Source organism: Gopherus evgoodei, unplaced genomic scaffold (genome assembly GCF_007399415.2).
Source record: "Gopherus evgoodei ecotype Sinaloan lineage unplaced genomic scaffold, rGopEvg1_v1.p scaffold_45_arrow_ctg1, whole genome shotgun sequence".
Taxonomy (NCBI): domain Eukaryota; kingdom Metazoa; phylum Chordata; order Testudines; family Testudinidae; genus Gopherus; species Gopherus evgoodei.
The window spans coordinates 1774788-1798488 of record NW_022060066.1 but is presented as its reverse complement, the minus strand read 5'-3'; the positions used below and the strand labels follow the sequence as shown (position 1 = coordinate 1798488).

Below are 23701 nucleotides of genomic sequence, written 5' to 3'. Positions count from 1 at the left end.
CAGTCTCTCCCCACTTGCCTATGTACTGGTAGCCAGTTACCTCCAGCAGAGTGACAGAGTAGAGAGCATTGGTTACATTGCTGCTCACTCATTTTCCAAAGGATTTTGTTAGCAAAGTTAGAAACTGACTCTGGATGCTACCCAGGGGACTTGGTCTCATTTGCTGCATCCGAGCAGCATCAGAAATAGTTCCCTGAACTTTTATATTTATTCTGGCCAAATTGAGAGTGGAACCTTCTCACTGACCCACAACCACTGCTAATCCCTATGCTCCAATCACTGCATGGTAGGTCTGACATTCTAAGGTTTAAACACTGTGTAGGGTGCATGTGATGGTGTCTTATAACTGTACAGGATTGGAAATCTCCTGTCTGTCTACGGGTGAGCAGCACGGTCTGTCACTTCAAGGTCATTGCAGGGCAGGTAACACAATGTATTCATGCTAGTCTAGAGATTTTATGGTCCTGATACAGCAAGACACTTAAAAATGTGCTGAAACATCAGCATGTAAATACAACCACGGACTTCAATTAGACTAATCATATAGTAAACATAGGCACATATTTACAGTCTGTGATGAAACAGAGTTTCTTTCTTCCTTCCTTCCTTCCTTTCTTTCTTAACAATTATCATCTGGATTGAATGCACATGCTCTGCTCTCTGTGTAAGGAAAAAGTATCAGGAGCTTCTAATTTCACAACTGTCCTTTATCTCTGTGTTTGGAAAAAAATGAATCTTACTGTTCAGAGGCTTTCAGCATTTGAAGGTAGTGCTTACCATTCATATCACAATGTTTTGGCTCAGAACTAGAATTGTTTGGAAAATGTCTTCAGCCCCACACCTCATCCTCCCAGAAATTTTTGACATTTATTCCATGTTTTTTCTAGCAGAAGATGTTGGGTGGTTTTTGTTTTTTTGGTTTTGTCAGAATCACATACCCAAATATACACAAACTTGGAAAGAAAAAAAATGTTCCCTTTCCCTGTTGAAATCCCCCCAGGGTGGCTTTCAAACTTTCAGCTTATGTATCTCAGGGAATGTCTAGTTCTAGCTCATGGCAAGCTGAAGAGTCAATCTACCACACATTCCCCTGAGTATTAAGTGTACATGTGGAGTTTGCTGTCAGGCACTAAAAGTTCACTAGGGTGCTTTAATCTAGTCATAAGAACATAAGAACGGCCATACCAGGTCAGACCAAAGGTCCATCTAGCCCACTATCCTGTCTTCTGGTGGTGTTTCAGACAGAATGAACAGAACAGGGCAAATATCAAGTGATCCATTCCCTATCGCTCATTCCCAGCTTTTGACAAACAGGGGCTAGGGACACTTCAGGTTATGGTTTTGCATCCCTGCCCATCCTGGCTGCTTCTTGCAGCTCCCATTGGCCTTGAATGGCGAACTGTGGCCACTGGGAGCTGTAGGGGGTTGTGCCTGCAGACAGACAACATCATCAAAATGTCTTGCAGCTCACAATTATATCATCCTGATGGGCCGCATGCAGCCTGTGGGCCGCAGGTTGCCCATTACTGGTCTAGATCATACTTCGTCCTGCCTCCTTTCAGGGCACTGGACTTGATGACCTATCGAGGTTCCTTCCAGTCCTACATTTATATGATTCTATGATAACCACTCCTTTAAAAGGAAAAGTGAAAAGGACGGGGGGAGAGAAAAGGTAAAGAAAAGGAGAGAAGAAATAAAAGGAAAGAAAGAAAATAATGGAAAGGATAGAAAAAGGGGAGAAAGAGAGAAATGAAAAAAGAAAAAAGAGAAATAAAAAAGAAAAAAAAGAAGAGAGAAAAAAGTAAGAAGGTAGAGAGAAAAGAGAAGAATTATCACAGCTCTCTGAGTGGTCCAGGTGTCAGACCGCGAGTGTTCACCACCGTGGGGTGGAGTCCTGTGAATATCCCACTCCCAGAGCACGTGCCTGGGTGACAGTACCATGGCTGTCAACCAGGATTGCTCAGGCAATCCAACTAGACTCACTACCAGCACATGACCCCTCGGGGAGCTGTGTCCAGTGGTAAATACAGTGATCCAAAACAGCCTTCTTAAAACAAAGTATTGTTTGACTTGAGGAGTAAGAGCACAACATAGGAGAGGATTAAAACAACAAAAGGCCTACACACATTTATCTTACCTAAACGCAGAGCCCCTCAGCAGGCTAAGCTTCCTTGATGTCTGGAGGGCAGTTTCTGCCTCTAAATCTTCTCACAAAAGCAGCCTCTCTTCTATTCAGAGACTGTGTCTCTTTAAATATCCTCAGACTTCTGATCTTCTTCCCTTTGAAAGGGAAGGATTCAGTCCCGGGAAAGCTGGCCTGGAAGGCCTACCATGGGCTGGCAGAGGTAGCATATCACAGTGAATTGTCCTTGGTGTTTGCTGAGGAGCTCTTATCTTGGCTGTTGTGCTTCTTCCTGGGTAGTTCCTGGCTACTGAGCTCTTGTATTAGCCAAATATGTGAATACAAATAACATCTTTACAATATACAAACATACAGAATTCATAGATTGCTACAGGCAGCTCCAAATCCACCACAAGAACATTTGAAAAACAATATTTTTACAGGTTTCAAATAAATATTTTTCTTACTATCACTCTTCTCAGAACTTCCTTTACCTATTTATTCCTCAAGCTGTAGATCAAAGGGTTCAGCACTGGGGACACCACTTTGTAGAACAGGGGAAACAGTTTGTCAATGTGGAGTGAGTAGCTGGATTTGGGCCTCAAATATGTCATGATACCGGACCCATAGAACAATGTCACCACAATGAGATGGGAAAAGCAGCTGGAGAAAGATTTGCTCCTGCCTGTATCTGATGGCATCTTGAGGATAGCGTAGAGGATACGGACATAGGACACAAGGATGAGTAGGAAGGGGACCATGATGAAAAGGATACAGATGGTGTAAATAGAAATTTCATTCCTGTAGGTGTATGTGCAAGCCAGCTTTAGTAGTGGAGGCAGGTCGCAGAAAAAATGGTTGGGACTATTGGGCCCTCAAAAGGGCAGAATGAATATGAAAGTTGCCTGCCCTAATGCCACCAGCAGACCAATGAGCCAAGACATAGCCGAAAGCTGGAGACACACACTTCTGCTCATCATGGTCCTGTAGCGCAGAGGGTGGCAGATAGTCACGTAACGGTCATATGCCATGATGGCCAGCAGGCAGCACTCTGTGATCCCCAAGAAGGTGAAGAAATACATCTGCATGGCACAGCCCAGGAAGGAAATACTTTTGTCTTTGGAAAGGAAGTTCACAAGCATCTCGGGGATGGCGGATGAGGTGTAGCCGATTTCCAGAAAGGACAAGTTCCGGAGGAAAAAATACAAGGGGTAGCCAAGGGCAGGGTCCACCACTGTGATCGTGATGATGACAACATTGCCCACCAAGCTGATGAGGTACAACACCAGCATCAAAAAGAAAAGAGAGACCTGCACCTCCAAGAATTCAGAGAAAGACATGAAGACGAACCGTGTCACAACTGAATGGTTCCTATTATCCATGTCCTCCTGTTGTTTTCCATCTGCAGAGATAATAAAATCATTCATTCATTGGTTAGCTAGGAGGATCCACCAGTATATACATATATAGCCCATGACAAACATTTTCAATAGTAGCCGGTGGTCCTAGATGCCCCCATTTTTGGATGGCCAACATAAAACCCTTTTTGTTTGATGTTCAGTGGGACTAAAACACATAGCTCCTATTGACTGGGCTTAGAAAATCAGGCTCAAGAGGCTAGATACACAAAGGGACTTAGACACCCAATTGTCACCTTAGGTGTCTAAATCCCAGAATTAGACCCCAGTGGGATTCACAACCCCGCCACTCAGATGCTCCTGAACTGTATAGGCCTCTGAACTCACTCAGCACCTAAGTTTTTGCAGTACCATCTCTCTAGGTTCCTCTGTTTCTTCCTCTGAGCATGCCCACTCTAGGTATCAGGACACCTAAGCCCCAGAGCAATGTGTGAACCAGGGGCAGCGAGGCTTCCTCCACCTAGTTCACCTGCGAGGCCTGATCCGTCAGCATGCTCAGAGCTTACCTAACTCCATAAGAAACCGCTGGGAATGGATAGTGGGTGGGGGAAAAGACCTCCCTCCTAGCTTTCAGCCCAGTGGTTAGGGTGCTCACCTGGAATGCTGCAGACCTTGGGCTATTTATTTATTAATTATTTAGCCATACGGGAACAACTTCAGCAGGGAAGAATGAAGAAGCCTCACGTCAGGATAGCCCATAGCCCAAGGGTTGGGACACAAACCTGAAAGTGAGCAGAGCCTTTTGCAAGCGGGCTAAGGGGGAACTTGAGCCAGGGTTGCCTGCTCTCCAGGTGAGTGCCCTAAATACTGGCCTCACAGTTATGAGCAAGGCCCCCCTCCTGCAAAAATGGCGCAGGCACTGACTCCAATAGAGAGTTCACAGTTGAGGCTCCCAGGCAGAGAAAGGCGCCTCCCTGCAGCCTGGATTTAGGTGTTGAACTCTGTGAGAGCTGCGGGGATTAGGATACGCCCATCTCCTTGGCATCTCCCATTGGCTAGCTTAGGCAGAGAGCTGCATAGCATGCTGGGTTCTACAAGTCCCATTCCTAGGTGCCCGTGTCTCTCCATTCATTGCATAAGGAGCCTGGGCTTTGTGAATCCCAGAGATTTCCTAGGTCCCTAATTTCCTTTGTACATCTAGCCCCCGGTGTCACAAACTAGGCACCCAGAACTAGAGGCACTTAAAATCAGCGGCTAGTTGTGAGTGTATCAGCCTGGATCTCCCTGTTCTGTAAAAGGAGGGCAGTGTTCCTCTGTTTAGTACAGGTGCAAGCAGGTAACAAGTGGATTTTATTCCATGTTGCCTGGATGAGAATGACAAAGCTTGATGTCCCTGGGTCCCACTGCCAGCCAGACCACATTGGGGTCTGATCATGAAAACCTACAAGTGGTCCTGGCTCACTGATTACTCTGAATAATTGAAAGACGTCTGCCTGCTGCATAGTTCTAGGTTTCATTCTACAGGAGATTTCATGTAGGGAGACACATACTGATTGAGTGCACAAAAACACTGCAGACATGTTCCCTTTTCTCTCTCTCTCTCTGTCTCTGCCTCTCTCTCTCTCTCTCACACACACACACACACACTCCTATTCAAATCTGTGGTCTTACAAATCATTTGTTCAAAGATGGCTGAAATGTTAATCAACTTTCCAGCCAGATTCTTCCTTCAGTTAACAGCTCCAGTGCAGCAGCACGGTGAAATAATACTCCTTTTTGGCTATGCCTGACTTCCCTCTCTGTCCAGCTTTACACCACAATCCACTGTAACTCAATTATCTTCACTAAAGTTACTAATTTCCATCTGATGAAGTGAGAGGAGAATCAATGTCATGGAAATTCAAGTTATCCACCCATCCATCCATCTATGCATCCATCCATCCCCAAGCACACCCCTCTATCCATCCCACCATACCCATCCATCCATCCATCCATCCATCCAAAGGCAGCAGGAGATATATGGATCCAGGTCACTGTGAAAGCCAGGAGCAAGCCATGAAAGGGGTGTTTAGTTATTTGCACTTGTGCAAAGCTCCCAAGACTTCTCCATGCCTACACACTGCAAACAGCATTTTACAACCACTTGATACAGGGGTAAATGATTACACAAATTGGACAGCCATGCATGCTCAAGTCTTGACTTCTAATAGATGCTGCAGCATTGAGCACGGTGTAAGAATGCATCGAGAATTGTACAAGGATTAGAATATGTTACTTAATGCAAAATAAGGTTGGGGCTGGGACAAAATAAAAATCTAAATGAAAAAAATAACCAGTAAAGGTGGGTAACCCTGGATGGAAGGATCAAAATCAGCGCTAAGCAGAAGCAGCAGGGGAAATAGCACTGACCTGAAACTCCATGATGTTTGCAGCTTGAAGTAATGACCTCTTATTTCCCAGGGCTTAATGACCAGGATTCAGTCCCCACAGCTCAGATTTATCTCTGTGTTTTCTCCACAACTTGGATTCTCTATCTAAAGAGCCTCATGTCTCAGGAGCTGGGACTGGATGACAGGAGACGGATCACTCGATAGTTGCCCTGTTTTCTTCATTCCCTCTGGGGCACCTGGCATTGGCCCCTGCAGAAGACAGGATACTGGGCTAGACGGACCATTGGTCTGATGCCATATGGCTGTTCTTAGTATGAGCACAAGCCACAATCTCATGTGGAAGAACATGCTGCTTATAAAGTAGAGATGCTTGCTCATATGGGTACCTTTTCAGAAGAAGACTGTGTCTCCCCCGACAGCGCTTGTGAAAGAGTCTGAGGAGTTAGTTCTATGTCTTTTGTGTTGATGGCACAAACAGCCCCAATGCAGACAATCTTCTAAGTCACATGAGATCTCCCTGCTGACATTTCATCACTGGGGATGGTCAAAAAAAATTGTGAAATCTTTTTCTGAAGGAAATTTGGGATTTTAACTAAGGAACAATTCTACACAAATTTGTTTAATTGGAAAACCTAAAAATAAAATAAAATAAAATAAAATAAAATAAAATAAAATAAAATAAAATAAAATAGTTTTTTGGACTAATGGATTGTGAGTTAAGTAAGTTTTCAGCTAAAGTTTTTTGGCTTTTAAACTTTTTTTTTTGAGTTTTCAGCAGAAAACAATATTTTTTGTAGATGATAATTTTAAATTTCAATCAAAATGTTCTATGGGGACAAAGGAAATCCTGCTAGATTTTACTGCTGATATTACAATTATAATGTATTATTTGCATTGTGCAATCAGTGAAGATCCCCAGTCATGGCCCAGAACCCTATTGCGCTAGGTGCTGTACAAACACAGGATGAGCTCTCAATGGCAGAAATGTAACTCTTAGCCCTGTTGTGTCCCAGTGCAGGCTAGATAGCCTCACTCCAGCAGTTCTTATTCACACCAGCACCTCTAACCACCAGGCGCCAGACTCATTCTCTTAGCGGTTGCTCTCGCTGTCTCTCTCTCTGGGCCACGGGCTCTTCACAGTGGAATAGCTTCAACAGGAGAGAATTAATTGAAAGCTGAATCACAGCCAAAGTGAAAGGAGAGCTGTGACCACTGGCTTCAGTGGAGTAACATAGGAGTTATTTATGTCCAGTGAAGAGTCTCACACCTGTTCCATTTTACTGTTTGATATTGTCCCCTGCTCACTCTCACCTAGAATGACCAGATCAGAGGAAGAAAATATTGGGATACATGGGGGGGGGTCACCAGCGGAGAAGAAAAAACAGAGTGCCGCCAGTGGAGCAAACCTCCCCCCCCCAAAATGGAGTACCTTGATTGGGACAAACATCGTCTAGGATGCAGAACAAAGGCCTAAATATCAGGACATCTGGTCACCATACTCTCACCTGCTGCTTTACCTTGATGAATGCAGGCAGGGCTCATCTAGCGGGGAAGGGATCTGGGGCCCCCTGGATATCATTCCGCTCACAGGGTGCCTCTGAAAGCTCTGTGGTTTCAGTCCCACCTCCAGTTGGATTAAGCCCACATGTGTCAGATCTATGAGCACGTGCCATACTGCTGGTGCTGAAGAACCACCTCCCACAGCTGAAAATCTGCAGAAGACTCAACGTTTATACATGATCTAGTCACTAGAGGGGGACAAACAGCCTGACAGCGTTACCATGGGTTATGCAATGCCCTGGACTGCAGGAGCTCGTCCCAAGCAGCAGAGATCAATGTCAGTTCAATTCCCCAGAGGTGCCAGCACTTTGTCACTCCGCTTGCTCCTTCTCTGCCAGATGGATGAAGACGGTCAGACTTGAGAATTTGCAACATGTAGCTCTTCACATCATGAATATTTGAGTCTTCATGTTTGTATTGGTACCCTGCAACCAGGGTAGACTGGAAAGTTTGGAAAAAGATTGGAAATGTTGGGAAGAATTTGGTGACATGATTCTGTTCCCCATACATCTGTATGAAACTGGACCAATTCCAGTGGCTAGAATGGGACTGGAACAGAAAACTCATCATTACTCCTCTTCTTTTCTTTCATTTTTATGTTTTTTAAATCAGAAATTACCAGCAAAAACATGATGAAAATGTTCCATTTATCCAAAATATTGGTTTCTGTTAAAAAAGGTGCTATTTCAATAACATTTTCAATAATATTTTCACAAAACATACATCTAGAACTTAGAAATGAAAATGATTCTTTGCTCACAAAACCAGGTTCTCATTTTTCTAACCCCTCTATGTATCAAAGGCCCTATAGTGTGAGAAGAGCTAGAGGAGATGGCTTTTACCACAAGTGTTTGCGCCTTTGCCGGCTGTTTCTAGGACAGAGGCACTGTATGCAAATCCTGTGATGTTATAGATTTTATTGATTGAACATTAATTGTGTGGCAAGAGACAAAGGCATCTGGCATCACACAGAGCAGAGACTGATTGAGCAACAATTCACACCAGCAAGCAAAGAATGATTTATACCAAGAGAGAACTTTTCTTTGACTAATGTGCAGAATCAGAATTGATGAACTAAAGTGCAGTCAAGTCACGGGGTTAACTCATGAGCTAGATACTAGTGCTCTCATGGCAGAAGTTGAGACTCCTTGCCCCACTTTGATCCCATATAATGACATTTTCCAGCCAGGTGACAATTCTGTAGTTTGCAAAATCTACTGGGTGGTTTTAATGTATGCAGAGCATAGATGAAAAAGTCTTCTTAAGAGCTTGCCTTCTTGTTGGAGCAAGCCACAATATGTTTGATCTCTTGCAGAATCTTGTCTTTGTTGTTCAACACATTCAGTCTGGCTGACTGGAGGAGTTTGTGGATGTCTCTCTCGTTGTAGAGAAAGCGAATGGGGGGTGAATGTAATTCTCCTTTCCCTCACATAGCCTGAAAGCAAAGAGAGAGAAGATGTGAATATGTTTTTAGGATGAGGATATTAATCTTACTAATGTAGTGTCAATAAGTATTACTACTATTATTAGGACTAAAACACAGGTAGATATCTTTATGGATATTTTGAAGATTCACATTTAAATTAGTTAAAATTAAAACAATGGATGGGATATAGGGTCAGATTTTCAGAGGTATTTAGGTGTGGGAAGATAGATGACTAGTGAGATTTTTGAAAGCACCTGTCTAGGTTAGGTAGGTTAGGTACCTAATTCACTTAGGCACTTTGTAAATCCCATTAGGTGTTTATCTGCATCTATAGGCACCTAAATACCTTTTAAACTTGAAATGTTTACAGTTCAGTGAAGAAAAAAACAAAACAAACCAGAGGTTAATAACAAACATCCCGTATGGCAGATAACTCCATAACTGCCTACTCTGTAATTTCTCCCAACTTCCTCTTAAGTTTCTATCACTGGCTTTTCTAAGATAGGACACCAGACTAAATGAATGTGACTTATTTTCCCAATCCTTATGCCCCTTTGCTACGCTACCCCAGCACAAACCAGACTCAGCTGTATTTAAGTCACCCGTGTAAGTGAAATAAGAGTGAGCCTTTAAGAAAGTTGGCGTGACATGAAAGTTACCTGGGCAATTCACTTTGTTGAAAAGTGGGAAATGCATGATGATAGGCACACCCTCTCCTCTGAAGATGTAGCAGTCAGATGGGTTATCTGGGTCTTGGAGCAATTTCCCATCCACCTCAGGGAACGGGATGCAGTTTTCTTCACAGTATTTGGCAGCTTGCTTGAGTGTCTAAGAATGAGGGAAATGTGACTGTTTTATTTAAAAGAACTGCTGCTGTCCACAGATAGTGAAATATTCAAGACCAGGTAGCTCAAACCACAAAAAAGCTAACTGTCTCTCTGAGGCCTCAAATAAATTGACTAAGCAGAAAACCTCCAGTGCAAATCAGATCCTCTGCTCTTGGGATAGGAAGAATGTTTGCATAGCAACATGTGGTTGTCTACACAGAGACCTCTTGGCTGGGATTTCCAAAAAACTACAAGGAGCAAGAATTTACCTCCCTGGAAAAGTCAATAGGAGTTGGGCACTTAGCTCACTTAAGTGCCTTTAAAAATCTCAGTCCACAACCATAAGCCTGGATCAAACATGGCACACTGAGTCCAGCATCCCGGCACAGAGCTAGAAGGTTCACAGCAGCCCACAGCTGTTCCACAGGGATAGATCTGAGTGGTTCAGTGGGACCCGAAGGAAAGTTCTGCATAAGCTCGAAAGCTTGTCTCTCATACCAATGCTAGTTGGTCCAATAAAATACATTACCTCGCCACCTTGGTTCAGTAGGAGATATTTTCCTCTATGGCTCAATATTCACCCCCATATTCATCACATCAAAGTTCAAGGCCGCTAAAGGTTGATCTTTCAGTTAACAGATTTCCTTCCCTGTGGTACTATGGGGTGGATTTTCAAAGTCACCAAATCCGTTGCCCAACTCCCATTGATTAAGGCGCCAAACTGTCCATTGTGCATTTGAAAATCTCCTCCAACAGAGATCCATTGGGCCACCTCCTAAAAACACTAGATTTGACTCAAGTCTGCTGACCAACTTCCTACTTGGATGGTTGGATTCTTTCCACGAAAGACTCCCCCAGCTTGTTCAGAAGGGTCTGGGATTCTTTGCTCCCTTCCTGTCCTGAACTGTTCTCCAGCAATGAAGTAAAAAACCAAAAAGTTTGTTATTTTAAAACATTCTAAACTTTTTTGGGCCCTTATCTCTTATGGTCAGGGACAACATATTTTTCTGTGTTCAAACATTACCTGGCACAATTGGCCTTCGATCCTAATTGGAACAACAGTAATAATGGTGACAATGATAGAAATTACCTGAAACGGATCAAAAGGTCCATAGTCAAAGGAGAGGATCAGCTTCACTTTCCTGTCTGGGTGGAGAACCAGGGGGTAAGCACACTTTATGGCTATGCCAACATCAACCAAGGAGATGACTTTATTGTTCACCAGCTCAGGAGTGTCAATACCAGCTAAAGGAATGTATCCAAAAACAGAGTTTTAATACTAAGAGATTAGAATCTGCACCCACCCAGGGCATGTGAACAAGATTTATAAATAACACTTGTCTACAATTTTTGAGAAGACGTCTGCTTCAGAGATAAAATGTGATATTTATTATGTATTTTGATGTGTTGAATTCAAATATGACAAAAAACAACTGATTGGCTACTGTTTCTAAGATATTTAAGTTTTTACATTTTATGTCTATGTATATTGTGTAGATAGTAGAGTTTTAATCATAAATTGTAAACCTAGGTCTTTTCATGTGTTTATGGTTGCTTTACATGATAATATTTCACCTGTCCTGTTTATGTAACACTTTAAAAATCAGCAAAAGGGTTATATACATAAAATTTATTATGAAACAAAAGGGAAAAAACTATTCTGTACATAGTTTAGTCCTATTCAGTGTCTACTCAGCGCTTCTTGGCTTGTCTCTTGTATTCCTTAAATGGAGCATCTCTTGTCACTGTCCAGCAATAGTCTGCAAGCATTGATGGGCTCCATTTGCCCTGAGAGCCTGCCAGGAGATTCCACTGCTGTAGTTTGGAGCCCAACAGCTCTGCCTTACTCTTGGGTAGTTCCAAATCCCTGACAAGGTCATTCAGTTCACCTTGTGTTAGGAGGTGTGGTTCAGAGGAGGAGGATGGGAGAAAATGTGGGTCCTGTGACATTGATGGTTGAGGACCAGAAGTTTCATCTTCTTCCTCTTCCTCGTCTGACTCAAGTGAGAATGATTTTGGTGCATCAGGAACCGGCAGTCCTTCTCCATGGGGTACTGGGCGTATAGCTGATGGAATGTTTGGATAATGTACAGTCCACTTTTTCTTCTTTGACACACCTTTCCCAACTGGAGGCACCATGCAGAAGTAACAATTGCTGGTCTGATCTGTTGGCTCTCTCCAAATCATTGGCACTGCAAAAGGCATAGATTTCCTTTCCCTGTTCAACCGCTGGCAAAGATTTCTTGCACAAGTGTTGCAGCATATGTGTGGGGCCCACCTCTTGTCCTGATCTCCAATTTTGCAGCCAAAAGAAAGGTGATAGGTTTTCTTAACCAGAGTAGTTATACTGCGCTTTTGTGATGCAAAAGTTACTTCACGACAAACATAGCAGAAGTTATCTGCACTGTTCACACAAGTACGAGGCATCTCTGCTCACTTTGGCTAAACAGAAATGTGTCCCTTTGCAAAATCAAACACTGACAAAGAAGAGAGCACGACACTGTATGATTTCTAGAGCTGATATAGGGCAATTTGTTCAGCAGAGTGATGTAAGCTTCGTTATGATTGCATCACCCATGACTTCTAAGAATAACATGATGCAGTTCATATCATGTATGACGCAATACCAGCTTCAGATTGCATCATTCATTGTTTTGCCTAAAAAGCAAGTACTGTCCAAATCCAGTCATAGATTTATACATAGATCCACTCAAAGATGTATTTTAGTCTTTTCTGGTTTAAATTGAGATCCCTTCTCTTTATAACTCACGTATCCTCTGCCATTCCCAAGTCAAGGGTCGTATATAATGACCCAATAGCATATCTTGAAAACTAGAGCCAATCAACAATTTTAAGCATCATTTTCATTCTCAGTGACCCAGAATTAGTAAAGTTGGACTACATTTATTTCAGAAGCATTTTGGCTGTAGAGCAGTGTTATGTGCAGTCAGACATCAGGGTAGTTAGAAGAGTGCAGCAGGGCACGTTGCACATCAGAGAAGCTTTGAAAACCAGATTCATGACTGGCCAGGCTATGTTGTGACAGTTCTTTTGTTTCTCCTTGATGAAAACGTGCCCTCTTGGTTCACTCTACTTACTTGTAAGCCAACCACCCTCTTCTCCCCTCTTTGATCTCCACTTGAAGAGGTAATAAAGTCATTGCTGTTTCAATCCATGTATTCTTTATTAATTTGTCACACAAGTGGGGGAATAACTGTCAAGGAAGCCCAGGAGGAATGGGGGAAGAGGGAAACACCAGATGGGGTGGTGGAGGAAGGGAGGAGGGAAGGACAAGGTCACACTACATTTCAAAACTTATTGAATGCCAGCTTTCTGTCACTTGGGCAGTCCTCTGGAGTGAAGTGGTTTGGTGGCCGGAGGCCCCCTCACTGCGTTATTGGGCATCTGGGCGAGGAGGCTATGGAACTTGGGGAGGAGGATGGTTGGTTACACAGGGGCTACAGAGGTGGTCTGTGCTCCTGCTGCCTTTTCTGCACCTCACCAAAGTGCCGGATAATATCATTTTGATCCTACAGTAACCTAAGCATTGCTTCCTGCCTCCTCTCATCACACTGACACCACCAATCATCTTGATCCCACCATCTCTCCTCTTGCTCCTGCCACCTGTCCTCGTGTTCATTTTGTGCTTTCCTGCACTTTGACAGTGTCTGCCTCCAGGCAGTCTGCTGGGCTCTTTCAGTGCGGGAGGACTGCATGAGCTCAGAGAACATTTCATCAGGAGTGCATTTTTTTTTGCCTTCTAATCTTCGCTAGCCTCTGGGACAGAGAAGATATGGGGACTGTTGAAACATTTGCAGCTGTGGGAGGAAAAAAAGGGAGAGTACTATTTAAAAAGACACATTTTAGACAACGAGTAGACTCATTTATGGAGAACCAAGCTGTTACCATTACATAGCACATGTGCTTTCTTTACAAGGTCGCATTTTGCCTCTTAAATTGAGGACCTCCGGTTCGGTGTGAGAGATCACATACACAGGACCGGCGGGCAACAGAATTTAGCTTGCAGCCAGACATAATAAGCCACAGTCTTTTGGCTTCTTTAACCTTCATAACATGTGTGGATGGTTTCAAACAGTAGCGTATTCATTTCCCATACCAAGTATCCGTTGGGTTGGCCATTTAAAAGGAGGGTCTGCGGTTTTTGGGATAAAGTGCAGCACAAACCCAACTAACCCCTCCCCCCCCACACACACCCAATACTCTGGGATGATCGTTTCACCCCTCCCCCCAGCGCATGGCAAACAGCGGGGATGATTTCTGTTCAGCCACAGGCAGGCAGCCCAGCAGAAATGGACACCTCTGAATGTCCCCTATTTGAACCATGTGACCCTGGGAATACATCTAGTGAAGCTTCACTGAGATGTCCTTGGAGGATTTCCGCTCCATCTCCATACACGTTAACAGACTTTTCCAGTAGCTGTACTGGTTGCCAATGCATCCCAAGTCTTCAGGGTAAATTAATTATTAAACATGCTTGCTTTTAAACCATATACAATATTTACAAATATTTACACTCACCAGAGGTGCCATCTCTGCCTTCAAGATCCAGGAACCCACTTGTGTGGGTTGGGAGGGTATTGGCGCCAGGGTAATAAACAGTTCCTGGCTACCAGGGAAAATGGTTTCCTTGCTTGCTTGCTGTGCACTATCTTCAACCTCATCCTCATCATCACCTTCCTCATCCCCCAGATCTGCTTTCCTATTGCGTGAGAATCCATTGATGGAATCCACACACAGTGTTGGGGTAGTTGTAGGGGCACCTCCTAGAATGGTATGCAGCTCATCATAGAAGCGGCATGTCTGGCCAGGGCTGGCTCTACAGTTTTTGCCACCCCAAGCAGCATGCCGAATTGGTGCCGCGGGTGGTGGGGGCAGTCCCTGTGCCCTTAGGGTGGCAGGCACGTTTGTGCAGCTGTGGCAATTCAGTGGCAGCTTCTATGTTTAGCTGAAGCTGCCCCAGACAGCTAAACATAGAAGCTGCTGCCGAATTGCACCGCTTCGTAAATGCTCCTGCCACCCTAAGAGCACAGGGATTGCCCCTGCTGCCTGCGGCGGCAACTCGGTACACTGCTTGGGGGCAAAACAACATGAACTACCGCCCCTTGCAAATTGCCGCCCCAAGCACCAGTTTTGAATGCCGGTGCCTGGAGCCGGCCCTGTGTCTGACGCTGTGACTCAGAGCAGCCGTTTGCCTCTCTGGCTCTTTGGTAGGCTTGCCTGAGCTCCTTAAGTTTCACGTGGCACTGCAGGGGGGCCCTGTTATAGCCTCTGTCCTTCATGCCCTTGGAGATTTTTTCAAATATTCCGGCATTTCATCTTTGGAACAAAGTTTAGATAGCACAGATTTGTCTCCTCATAGAGCGATCAGATCTCGTACCTCCTGTTTGGTCCACCCTGGAGCTTTTTTGTGGTTCTGGGACTCCACTGCATGGTTACCTGTGCTAATCAGCTCTCCATGCTGGGCAAACAGGAAATGAGATTTAAAAGTTCATGGGGCTTTTCCTGTCTACTTGGTCAGTGCATTGGAGATCAGAGTGCTGTCCAGAGCGGTCACAATGGAGCACTCTGCTTCCAGAGGCCAATATAGTTGAATTGCATCCACACTACCCCACATTTGACCCAGCAGGGTCGATTTAAGATCTAATCCCCTCGTCAGGGAGGAGTACAGAAATCGATTTTAAGTTGACAAAAATGGCTTTGTCGTGTGGATGGATGCAGGGTTAAATCGAACTAATGCTGCTAAATTCGACCTAAACTTGTAGTGTAGACAGGGCTTCAGAGTCTGTGGCTCAGGCCCTCAGGCAGGGCTGAGCAAACAAGTAAATACAGGGAAGCCCAGGCCCTGGGTCAGAGTGGGACAGTACAGAATTTGTGGCTCAGGCCCTGAGGCAGGGGCTGAGCAAACAGTGAAGCACTAGGTCAGGCCCCAGTTCCAGAGGGCCTGGGGAGAGGGGAAGATGCAACCCACATGTTGGGTGGCAGGGGGGACACAGGCCCATCCGCTTCATTGCGTCCCAGCCCAGGGCCCTGACAGCGGCAGAAGACCCTCTGCTGTGTCAGTGGGGATCCTGGCCGCAACATGCTAACATGGGCTCTGGGTGTGCTGTAGCCAGACTAGGGTCGGTTGCCCCCGGGCTACTTCCTACCTCCCCCTCTAGAGGTGCCTGCATCTGGACAGTGTCTTCCAAGGAATCAAGCAGCTTGGCAGCTCCTCAGGGGACTCGGCGAGCGGTAGGGTTGGCAGCTCCTCCAGGTAGCTTGCCACAGGCAGGCTTAACAATTTCCCCGGGGCCTGGTCGGCATCAGGCCTCAGCTGGTCTGGCTAGTCCGCGGGTCAATCGCAGACTGCAGGAGTCTCCCCACCGGAAGCTCAGCCACAGGTGTCTGGCCTCTCCAGTGGCTGTGGCTCTAGTGAGCTCTGGGTTGGACTTTTGTACTTCTGTCCTGCACCCTGACCTCTGGGGAGCGGGCGCAAGCTACACTGGATCTGCCCACTATGGCATCCAAAGGGGCTTGTCCCTCTCTGGGGTAGCTGGGAACCACACCACCTTGCTACAATTAGGAGTAAAACTACCCTTGTACCATTGTTTTTCCTTTATAAAAATAAATATTCACTTCCCTTATACAATAATTTCAAATTTCCCTCCAGCAGAATATCAAAGGAGATTACATCATTTCATATGAAGAAACAATTATCAAGCAGGAGAGATGCTAATTTCTGTGAAAGGGAATAACAACAAAATACACCAAGAAATGCAGCACGATTGAGACATCCAGGAAGGAACCCAAAGCTCAGTTTACTGAGATAATTGAAGACTATCAATAGTAGAAGAGAATGGAAAGTGCAGTGCAAAGACTGTAATCTGGTCTTAGAAAAGATGATGAAAGGGTTAGGGTTGGGTACGGCTGGCAATAGATCATCTGTGAGAAAAGGAAAGCAGTGTAGTTACAGTGAAATAATCTGATTAGAAACGAAAAATTCCTGCTCAGACATTCACCATGTCAGGAGGAATAGGATTCCTTGTTCAATCCAGTGAGAAAGTCAATGGTGTGACACTGTTCCCCATATTCTTCATAGGGATATGATTATGACATGATTATAGAATAATTTTGATGTATTTTGTGCAAGATAGGTCATTTAAGGTGTCACTGGAAAAGCTATGATTTGCTGAATATGATTATTCTATTTGTATTCATGTATCATTTTTGTATCTGAAATTATGAATGTTGACTGTGTATCTGTATTTCAAATGTAGTTACATCTGGGTAACATCCACTGGTGAAGGTGCTTTCAGTCTAGAAAGCTGGTTGGGAAGGGCATACTCAGGGTAATGAGCCATTAGGGAAAACAATTGGCCTTAGGAGAAGCTTATCTCCCACCTGGTGATCCTTCCTGAGAACACTCCAGAAAACCTGTAAGTAATGGTAGCCATGACTCTACCAGGGCAGGTGACCAGACCACGTGACTCTGGACTCCATCTGGGGCCGTCTGTATTTTTCCACAAACTGGTATGGGAACCAAGTTTTGAAACAAAGGGTTCTCACCCTATGCTAAAGCTATATAAGGCAGGGAGTGATATCATGCCACACAAGAGGATTCCTGGAGAGACCTGAGGAACAAAGACTGAGGGAAGTGCTGGACTCAGGTTAAAGTGATTTCTAGCCTGTGTATGGAAACCTGAAAAACCTAAGCTGCAAAGCAAATGCAGCTTGTGCCTTGAGTATCTGCCAGACTGCTGGTATCATCAGTCAGGGTGAGAAACTGTTCATTCATAGTCAATCTAACTAGTCTGTTAAACTGAGTTTGAGTTTTTAATTGCTGGTAATCTGCTTTGATCGATTTCCTATCCCTAATGGTCACTTTTGTAGTTAATAAACTTGTTTGTAGTTTAACTGAAACCAGTGTGCCTTTAACTGAAGTGCCTGGGGGGAAATCTCAGCTTGGTTAGCACAAGTGTGCATATTCCCCTCCACAATCAGGGAGAGGGAACAGGGTAACAAATTCATACTGGTTGGTGTTTTGACCTGGGCAGGGTGGTACAGCTCTGGGGTCCTAGGCTGGGAAGCTGGTGGTTACCTTTCTGTAGCTTCTCTACTGTTGGTTCATGCAGTTGCTGATCAGAAAGCCTGCATGTAACTGCAGCTGGGAGGGTCCCTACCTGTGTGAATGCTGGAGGAGGTGTGAGAAAGAGCCCAGACTGGTAGGTCAGAGGGCTCAGTGGAATCCTAGCTCTAGGTAGCACGCCGGGGGGAACGAATCACAGATAAGTTATAGCAAAACATGCCTAAGACCAGGGGATCTCAAACTGGGGGTCGGGACCCCCCAGGGGGTTGTGAGGTTATTACATGGGGGTCGTGAGCTGCCAGCCTCCATCCAAAACCCCATTTTGCCTCCAGCATTTATAATGGCGTTAAATATATTAAAAAGAGTTTTTAACGTATAAGGCGGGGGGGTTGCACTCAAAGGCTTACTGTGTGAAAGGGGTCAGCCATACAAAAGTCTGAGAACCCCTCCTAAGACAGAGCAATGAATGGTTCTCAGACTTAGAGCATAAGAACAGCCAAACTGGGTCATACCAAAGGTCCATCTAGCCCAGTATCTTGTCTTCTGACAGTGGCCAATGCCAGGTGCCCCAGAGGTAATGAACAGAACAGGGAATCATCAAGTGATCTAGCCCCTGTCACCCATCACCTTTTTAATATGCTATACTATTACTGGCTTATAGAAATAAACTTGACTGGCATTGGTTATCTGGGGTCTTGAATATATTTGATAAAGAAACAAAGTGGGTGAAGGGGTTTACTATACTATTCATCAACACCAAGTACAATTGTATTGGTTGTAATGTAATTAAAGAGAGAATGGTATCTGTTGGACTGGGTTTGTGCACGTCATCAAATCCATACTTCCCCACCAGTCAACTTCACATCACCAGCCAGCCCCCTACTGAGTAAGTTGTCACTCTGTTAGGAGATGCAAAATCATTCTTTATCTCCCTATGCTTCATACACTCCAGCATCTTGTATCTTATAATCATGAGTCAGATCCAAAGTCCTTTGTCATTAAGGAAAAGACTCTCAGTCCTTGACTACAAGGGGGATCATTTCAGGCCCTAGATGGGCAAAGGTATCAGTTATTTTCTTCACATCTGCTATGGATAGAATCTCTCCCCTGCCCACTCTCACAATACACAATCATAGACTACATTTGTGTTTTACAATACAGCAATACAGATACACATTCCCTGTCACCCATTCCCAGCTTCTGGCAAACAGAGGCTATGGACACCATCTCTGCCAAGCCTGGTTAACAGCCTAAATGGACCTGTCCTCCATGCATTTATCTAATGTATTGACTAGTTGAGTGTATATTTTATTTTTTCACAGAGTGAGTTTTATTGCTTTTAAAATTTTTGTAACAAAATAGTCTCTCTTCTCTCTCTCTCTCTCTGTGTGCACACTTTTCTGGATTTCCATTTTTCTTTCAATGTACCATTGCCACACTCAGTATAGACATAGATTATGTAAGTGGGGGAATGGTCTCATTATTGTGGGGAACTTTCCTGGCTTCTGCACTACCCTGGTGAAGTGGGCTAGTGAAAGGATCTGAGTCCTCGCTCCCACTTCCTTTACCCAGAGGCCTCCCTGCCCTTGAGGACTCCCCTTCCACTCTCCTGTCTGGCAGAGTCCTCATAACCCCAACAAGGCTGGGCCCAGGATTCCTGGGGGGCTCGACCCCCAACCCTGCTGGGGTGGTCACCCAGGACAGGGGCTAGGGTGTCCCCATTCTGGGGGGCTTTCTCTGCACTGGGCACCTTCCTGACCCCCTGATCATGTCATACAATTTAAAGCAAATACAAGTTGTTTAATCAACAATTAATTATAAAAAGAATAAGGAAAAATGGGAATGGTTAAAGGAAAACACTTCATCCCGCTCTGTGGCAGGGAACATTACAAATGGTTTCTCTGGAATGTCAGGGCAGTTCACAGTCTGTTCCTTGTAGGTTCCAGGTCACTTTCTCAGGTGCTGGCTGTGCTGCAGGGATGCTGCGGGTTGGACACTTGCTCTGGCGGTGGCCACACACTCTCAGACTCTGGGTGACAGGACCCTTCTACCCAGCCTCGCCCCTGCCCTGTCAGGGTTACGATCTCCCTCCAAGTCTGGTCTGCAGGGTCTCTGGGCTGAGGTGTCTCCCTGTGCTGGGCCCACTGTCCAGGGTCTCCCTCGCTCTCTCCAGCTGCTCACCACACCCAGCTCTGGACTGCTCCAGCCCCAGCTCCAGCTCTAGCTCCACTCTGCCTCAGCATGGCTGCTGCTGTTGCTCTGCCTTCAGCTCCCTGGGCTGCTTCTCTGGCCTCTCTGGCTCTGGTTGCTACAGCTCTGCTCCCAGGGCAGGTCTGCTCTGTAGGCTGCTTCTGTGACTCTGCTCTCAGCTCTGACCTGCTCCCTGGGCTGCTTGTCTGGCCCCTCTGGCTGGTCCAGCTCTGCTCCCCAGCTCAGCTTGGGCCCCTGCTCTCTCCTTAGCTCAGCCCCACTCTGTCTAACCCAGGCAATTCCAGCTCACATGGAGGACGGGACGCCCTGGCCTCCTGACTCCCTGATTAGCCTGCCGTCCCTGTATATCAGGCTGATCTGGAGCATTGGCTTCTCCCTATTGTTCCTGATGACTGTCAGTTTCAGTATCCTGATTTCCAATTCCACCCTTCCCCTTTTAGTGTTGGTAGCTAGCAACCAAAACACCCTCACTGAGTGTTAGTAAGGGGGCAACAGTCCCCTTACATTTATACAGGTGCAACCGAAGGCAGTGGCTGAAGAGATCAGAAGGTACTATCATCGATACATCAAGAAATGTGTAGGGGAAAAGCAAGGAAGAGATTTCAGACTTATTCGCTCTGATATCTTTGCTTTAACAGCAAGAATCTGCTACTTCTCTTTAAACATACACCTCTACCCCGATATAACCTGTCCTCATGAGCCAAAATATCTTACCGCATTATAGGTGAAACAGCATTATATCAAACTTGGTTTGATCCACCGGAGTGCTCAGCCCCACCCCCCTGGAGCGCTGCTTTACTACGTTATATCTGAATTTGTGTTATATTGAAGTAGAAGTGTATCTATATTTTATTGCTCATAACTTTTGGAGAAATAAACAATCTCTCTCTCTTTCTCTCTCTCTCTCTCTCTCTCTGGGCTGGTCTACACTACGGGGGGGGAATCGATCTTAGGTACGCAACTTCAGCTACTTGAATAACGTAGCTGAAGTCGAAGTATCTAAGATTGGATTACTAACCCGTTCTCACCGCGCGGGATCGATGTCCGTGGCTCCCCCTGTAGATTCTGCAACTCCGTTGGGGTTGGTGGAGCTCCGGAATCAATATAAGCGCGCTCAGGAATCAATATATCGCGTCTAGATGAGATGTGATATATCGATCCCTGAGCAATCGATTTTAAGCCGCCGATACGGCGGGTAGTCTAGACATAGCCTCTCTCTCACTCTCTCTATATTTTAACTCATTCTGTCTATATATCTCTTTCTTTTTCTCCAGTTTTTCATTTTTCAACAAGCACATTCTCCCTTGTGGATAAAAATGACTCTCTTCTTTCTCCCTTCATGAGTTTTCATTTTTATTTCACTTACATTTCTTTATATGCAGATGGATTCCAATCTCACTTGCGCTTGTGTAAATCCACATGAAGCTGATGCAATTGAACCTGGTGTAATTATGTACAGGAAACTCCCCATAGTGTGTGTTTAGCAGTGGTTGTGGTGTGGTTTTGTATGTTTGTGTCTGTTTCTCAGCCGCATCTATTAAATGGGGCAAATTTGTCTTTGAATCTGCTCTGATAGAGGACAGCTGGAAGACCTTTGTGCAAACCTCAGCCTCTTTGCTGTTTCGGTTTGTGCCTTATGGGGTGTGTTTATACTGCAAGTGGCAAGTGTAATTCCCTGCTCCAGTAAACCTACACACTCTATCTTTGACTGAGCTACGGAGCTTTGTGCTAAAAATTGCCTCCACAGCAGAGACTAGCTGCCCGAGCCCAATCTCATCTGAGATCCTAGGTACATATACAGGTGGCCATCTCAAAGGGCTGTGTGTGCTGCCGTGTTCTCACTGCTAATTTTATCCTACCAGCTTGACGACCAAAGCCAGTGTATGTACATCTATCCAAGCTGGGAATTACACCTCCCAGCTGCAGGGGAGAGGTATCCATGGTTGAACTCTCAATATTTTTCATTTACAATCTATTGATTTTTTTGTCATGTCTTCTAGATTTCTTGATATGACACCAATAAGATAAAGATATTTCAAAATCCCAGCCTAAAAGTTTTTCTTTAAAGTTCAAGAGAGATTCAAGGAGGTAGAAGGGACATTTCTGCAATTCCATAGGCTCTTAGTTCACCTATATTGGAAGCTCAACCTCTTAATTATATGAATCTTCCTCTGTTTAATGACAGCTTCACTTTTCCGGTAGAGAGATGCCATGGTACGAGGTTACTTACTCTTGGTTTCACCTAGTGTAATTGACAGCACAACCTGACTGTGTGCACTCCATCAATACCTAATGGTTTTCTTTTTCTAGATGCATATTATGGGAAAAGGAGAAGGAAGAAACCAAACACTCATCATGGAATTCATCCTCTTAGGGTTTGGGAATGTCTCTGAACTGCAGCCCCTTCTCTTCCTCGTGTTTCTAGTGATCTATGTTGTGACTGTGGCAGGGAACATCCTCATTGTTGCGCTAATTGTGACTGATCAGCACCTTCACACCCCCATGTACTTCTTCCTGGGGAACTTGTCCTTCCTGGAGATCTGCTACAGCTCTACCCTCCTACCCAGGCTGCTGGCCAGTCTCCTGACTGGGAATAGAGCCATTTCTATTAAGGGCTGCATTCTGCAAACATATTTCTTTGGTATCCTGACAGCTACAGAATCTCTGCTGCTCGCGGCAATGTCTTATGATCGGTATTTAGCGATATGCAATCCACTCCGCTATGCTGCTCTGATGAATGTCAGGATTTGTTGCCAGCTAATGGCAGGGTCCTGGATAAGTAGCTTTCTAGGCTGCACCACAATAAATATTTTCTTGTTCAAATCAAAATTTTGTGATTCCAAAGAAATCAACCATTTCTTTTGTGATTTTTCACCAGTAATAAAGCTGTCCTGTGGTGACACCCAGACTGTGCAACTGCTGACATTTATTGTCTCTGCTCTAGGGACACTTGTGCCCTGTCTACTGGTCCTGACATCTTACATTCGTATCATCACCACCATCCTGAGAATCCCGACTACCACAGGGAGGCAAAAGGCCTTTTCCACTTGCTCCTCTCATCTCATTGTGGTTATAATTTACTATGGGACACTGATTACTGTCTATGTGGTTCCAACAGCCGAAAATCACAAGGTCCTACACAAACTATTCTCTGTCTTCTACACAGTCCTGACTCCCATGATCAACCCTGTAATCTACAGCCTGAGAAACAAGGAGGTCAATGAGGCCCTGAGGAAAACTGTTCTTAAACTAGTTGCTTTTAGAAACAGGCATGGAAGCTTAAAGGACAAATTTTAGCATACAGTAACTCCTTGCTTAATGTTGTAGTTATGTTCCTAAAAAATGCGACTTTAAGGTAAACAATGTTAAGCGTATCCAATTTCCCCATAGGAATTAATGTATATATATATATATATATATATATATATATATATATATATATATATATATATATATATATATATATATATATATATATATATATATATATATATATATATATATATATATATATATGTTTTAAACAAACAATTGAATACTGTACACAGCAATGATGATTGTGAAGTTTGGTGGACTCAGAGGGAAGGATATTTCCCAGGGAATGCCTTACTGCTAAATGAAGAACCAGCACTTGAATGAGCCCTCAAGGGTTGACACGTTGCTGTTAATGTAGCATCACACTCTACAAAGCAGCAGGAATGGAGGGAGAGGAGACAGCATG

General features: G+C 44.6%; 1 protein-coding gene and 1 pseudogene across 1 annotated transcript; one reads left to right on the top strand and one right to left on the bottom strand.

Annotated features, from left to right (window-relative positions):
• Positions 1-2568: 2568 nt before the first annotated feature.
• Positions 2569-3504, bottom strand: LOC115642807 (annotated as a pseudogene).
• Positions 3505-22299: 18795 nt separating this feature from the next.
• Positions 22300-23277, top strand: LOC115642776 (olfactory receptor 10C1-like). The gene has a single exon (XM_030546485.1). The coding sequence runs from the start codon at positions 22300-22302 to the stop codon at positions 23275-23277; it is 978 nt and encodes a 325-aa protein (XP_030402345.1).
• The last annotated feature ends 424 nt before the right edge of the window (positions 23278-23701 follow it).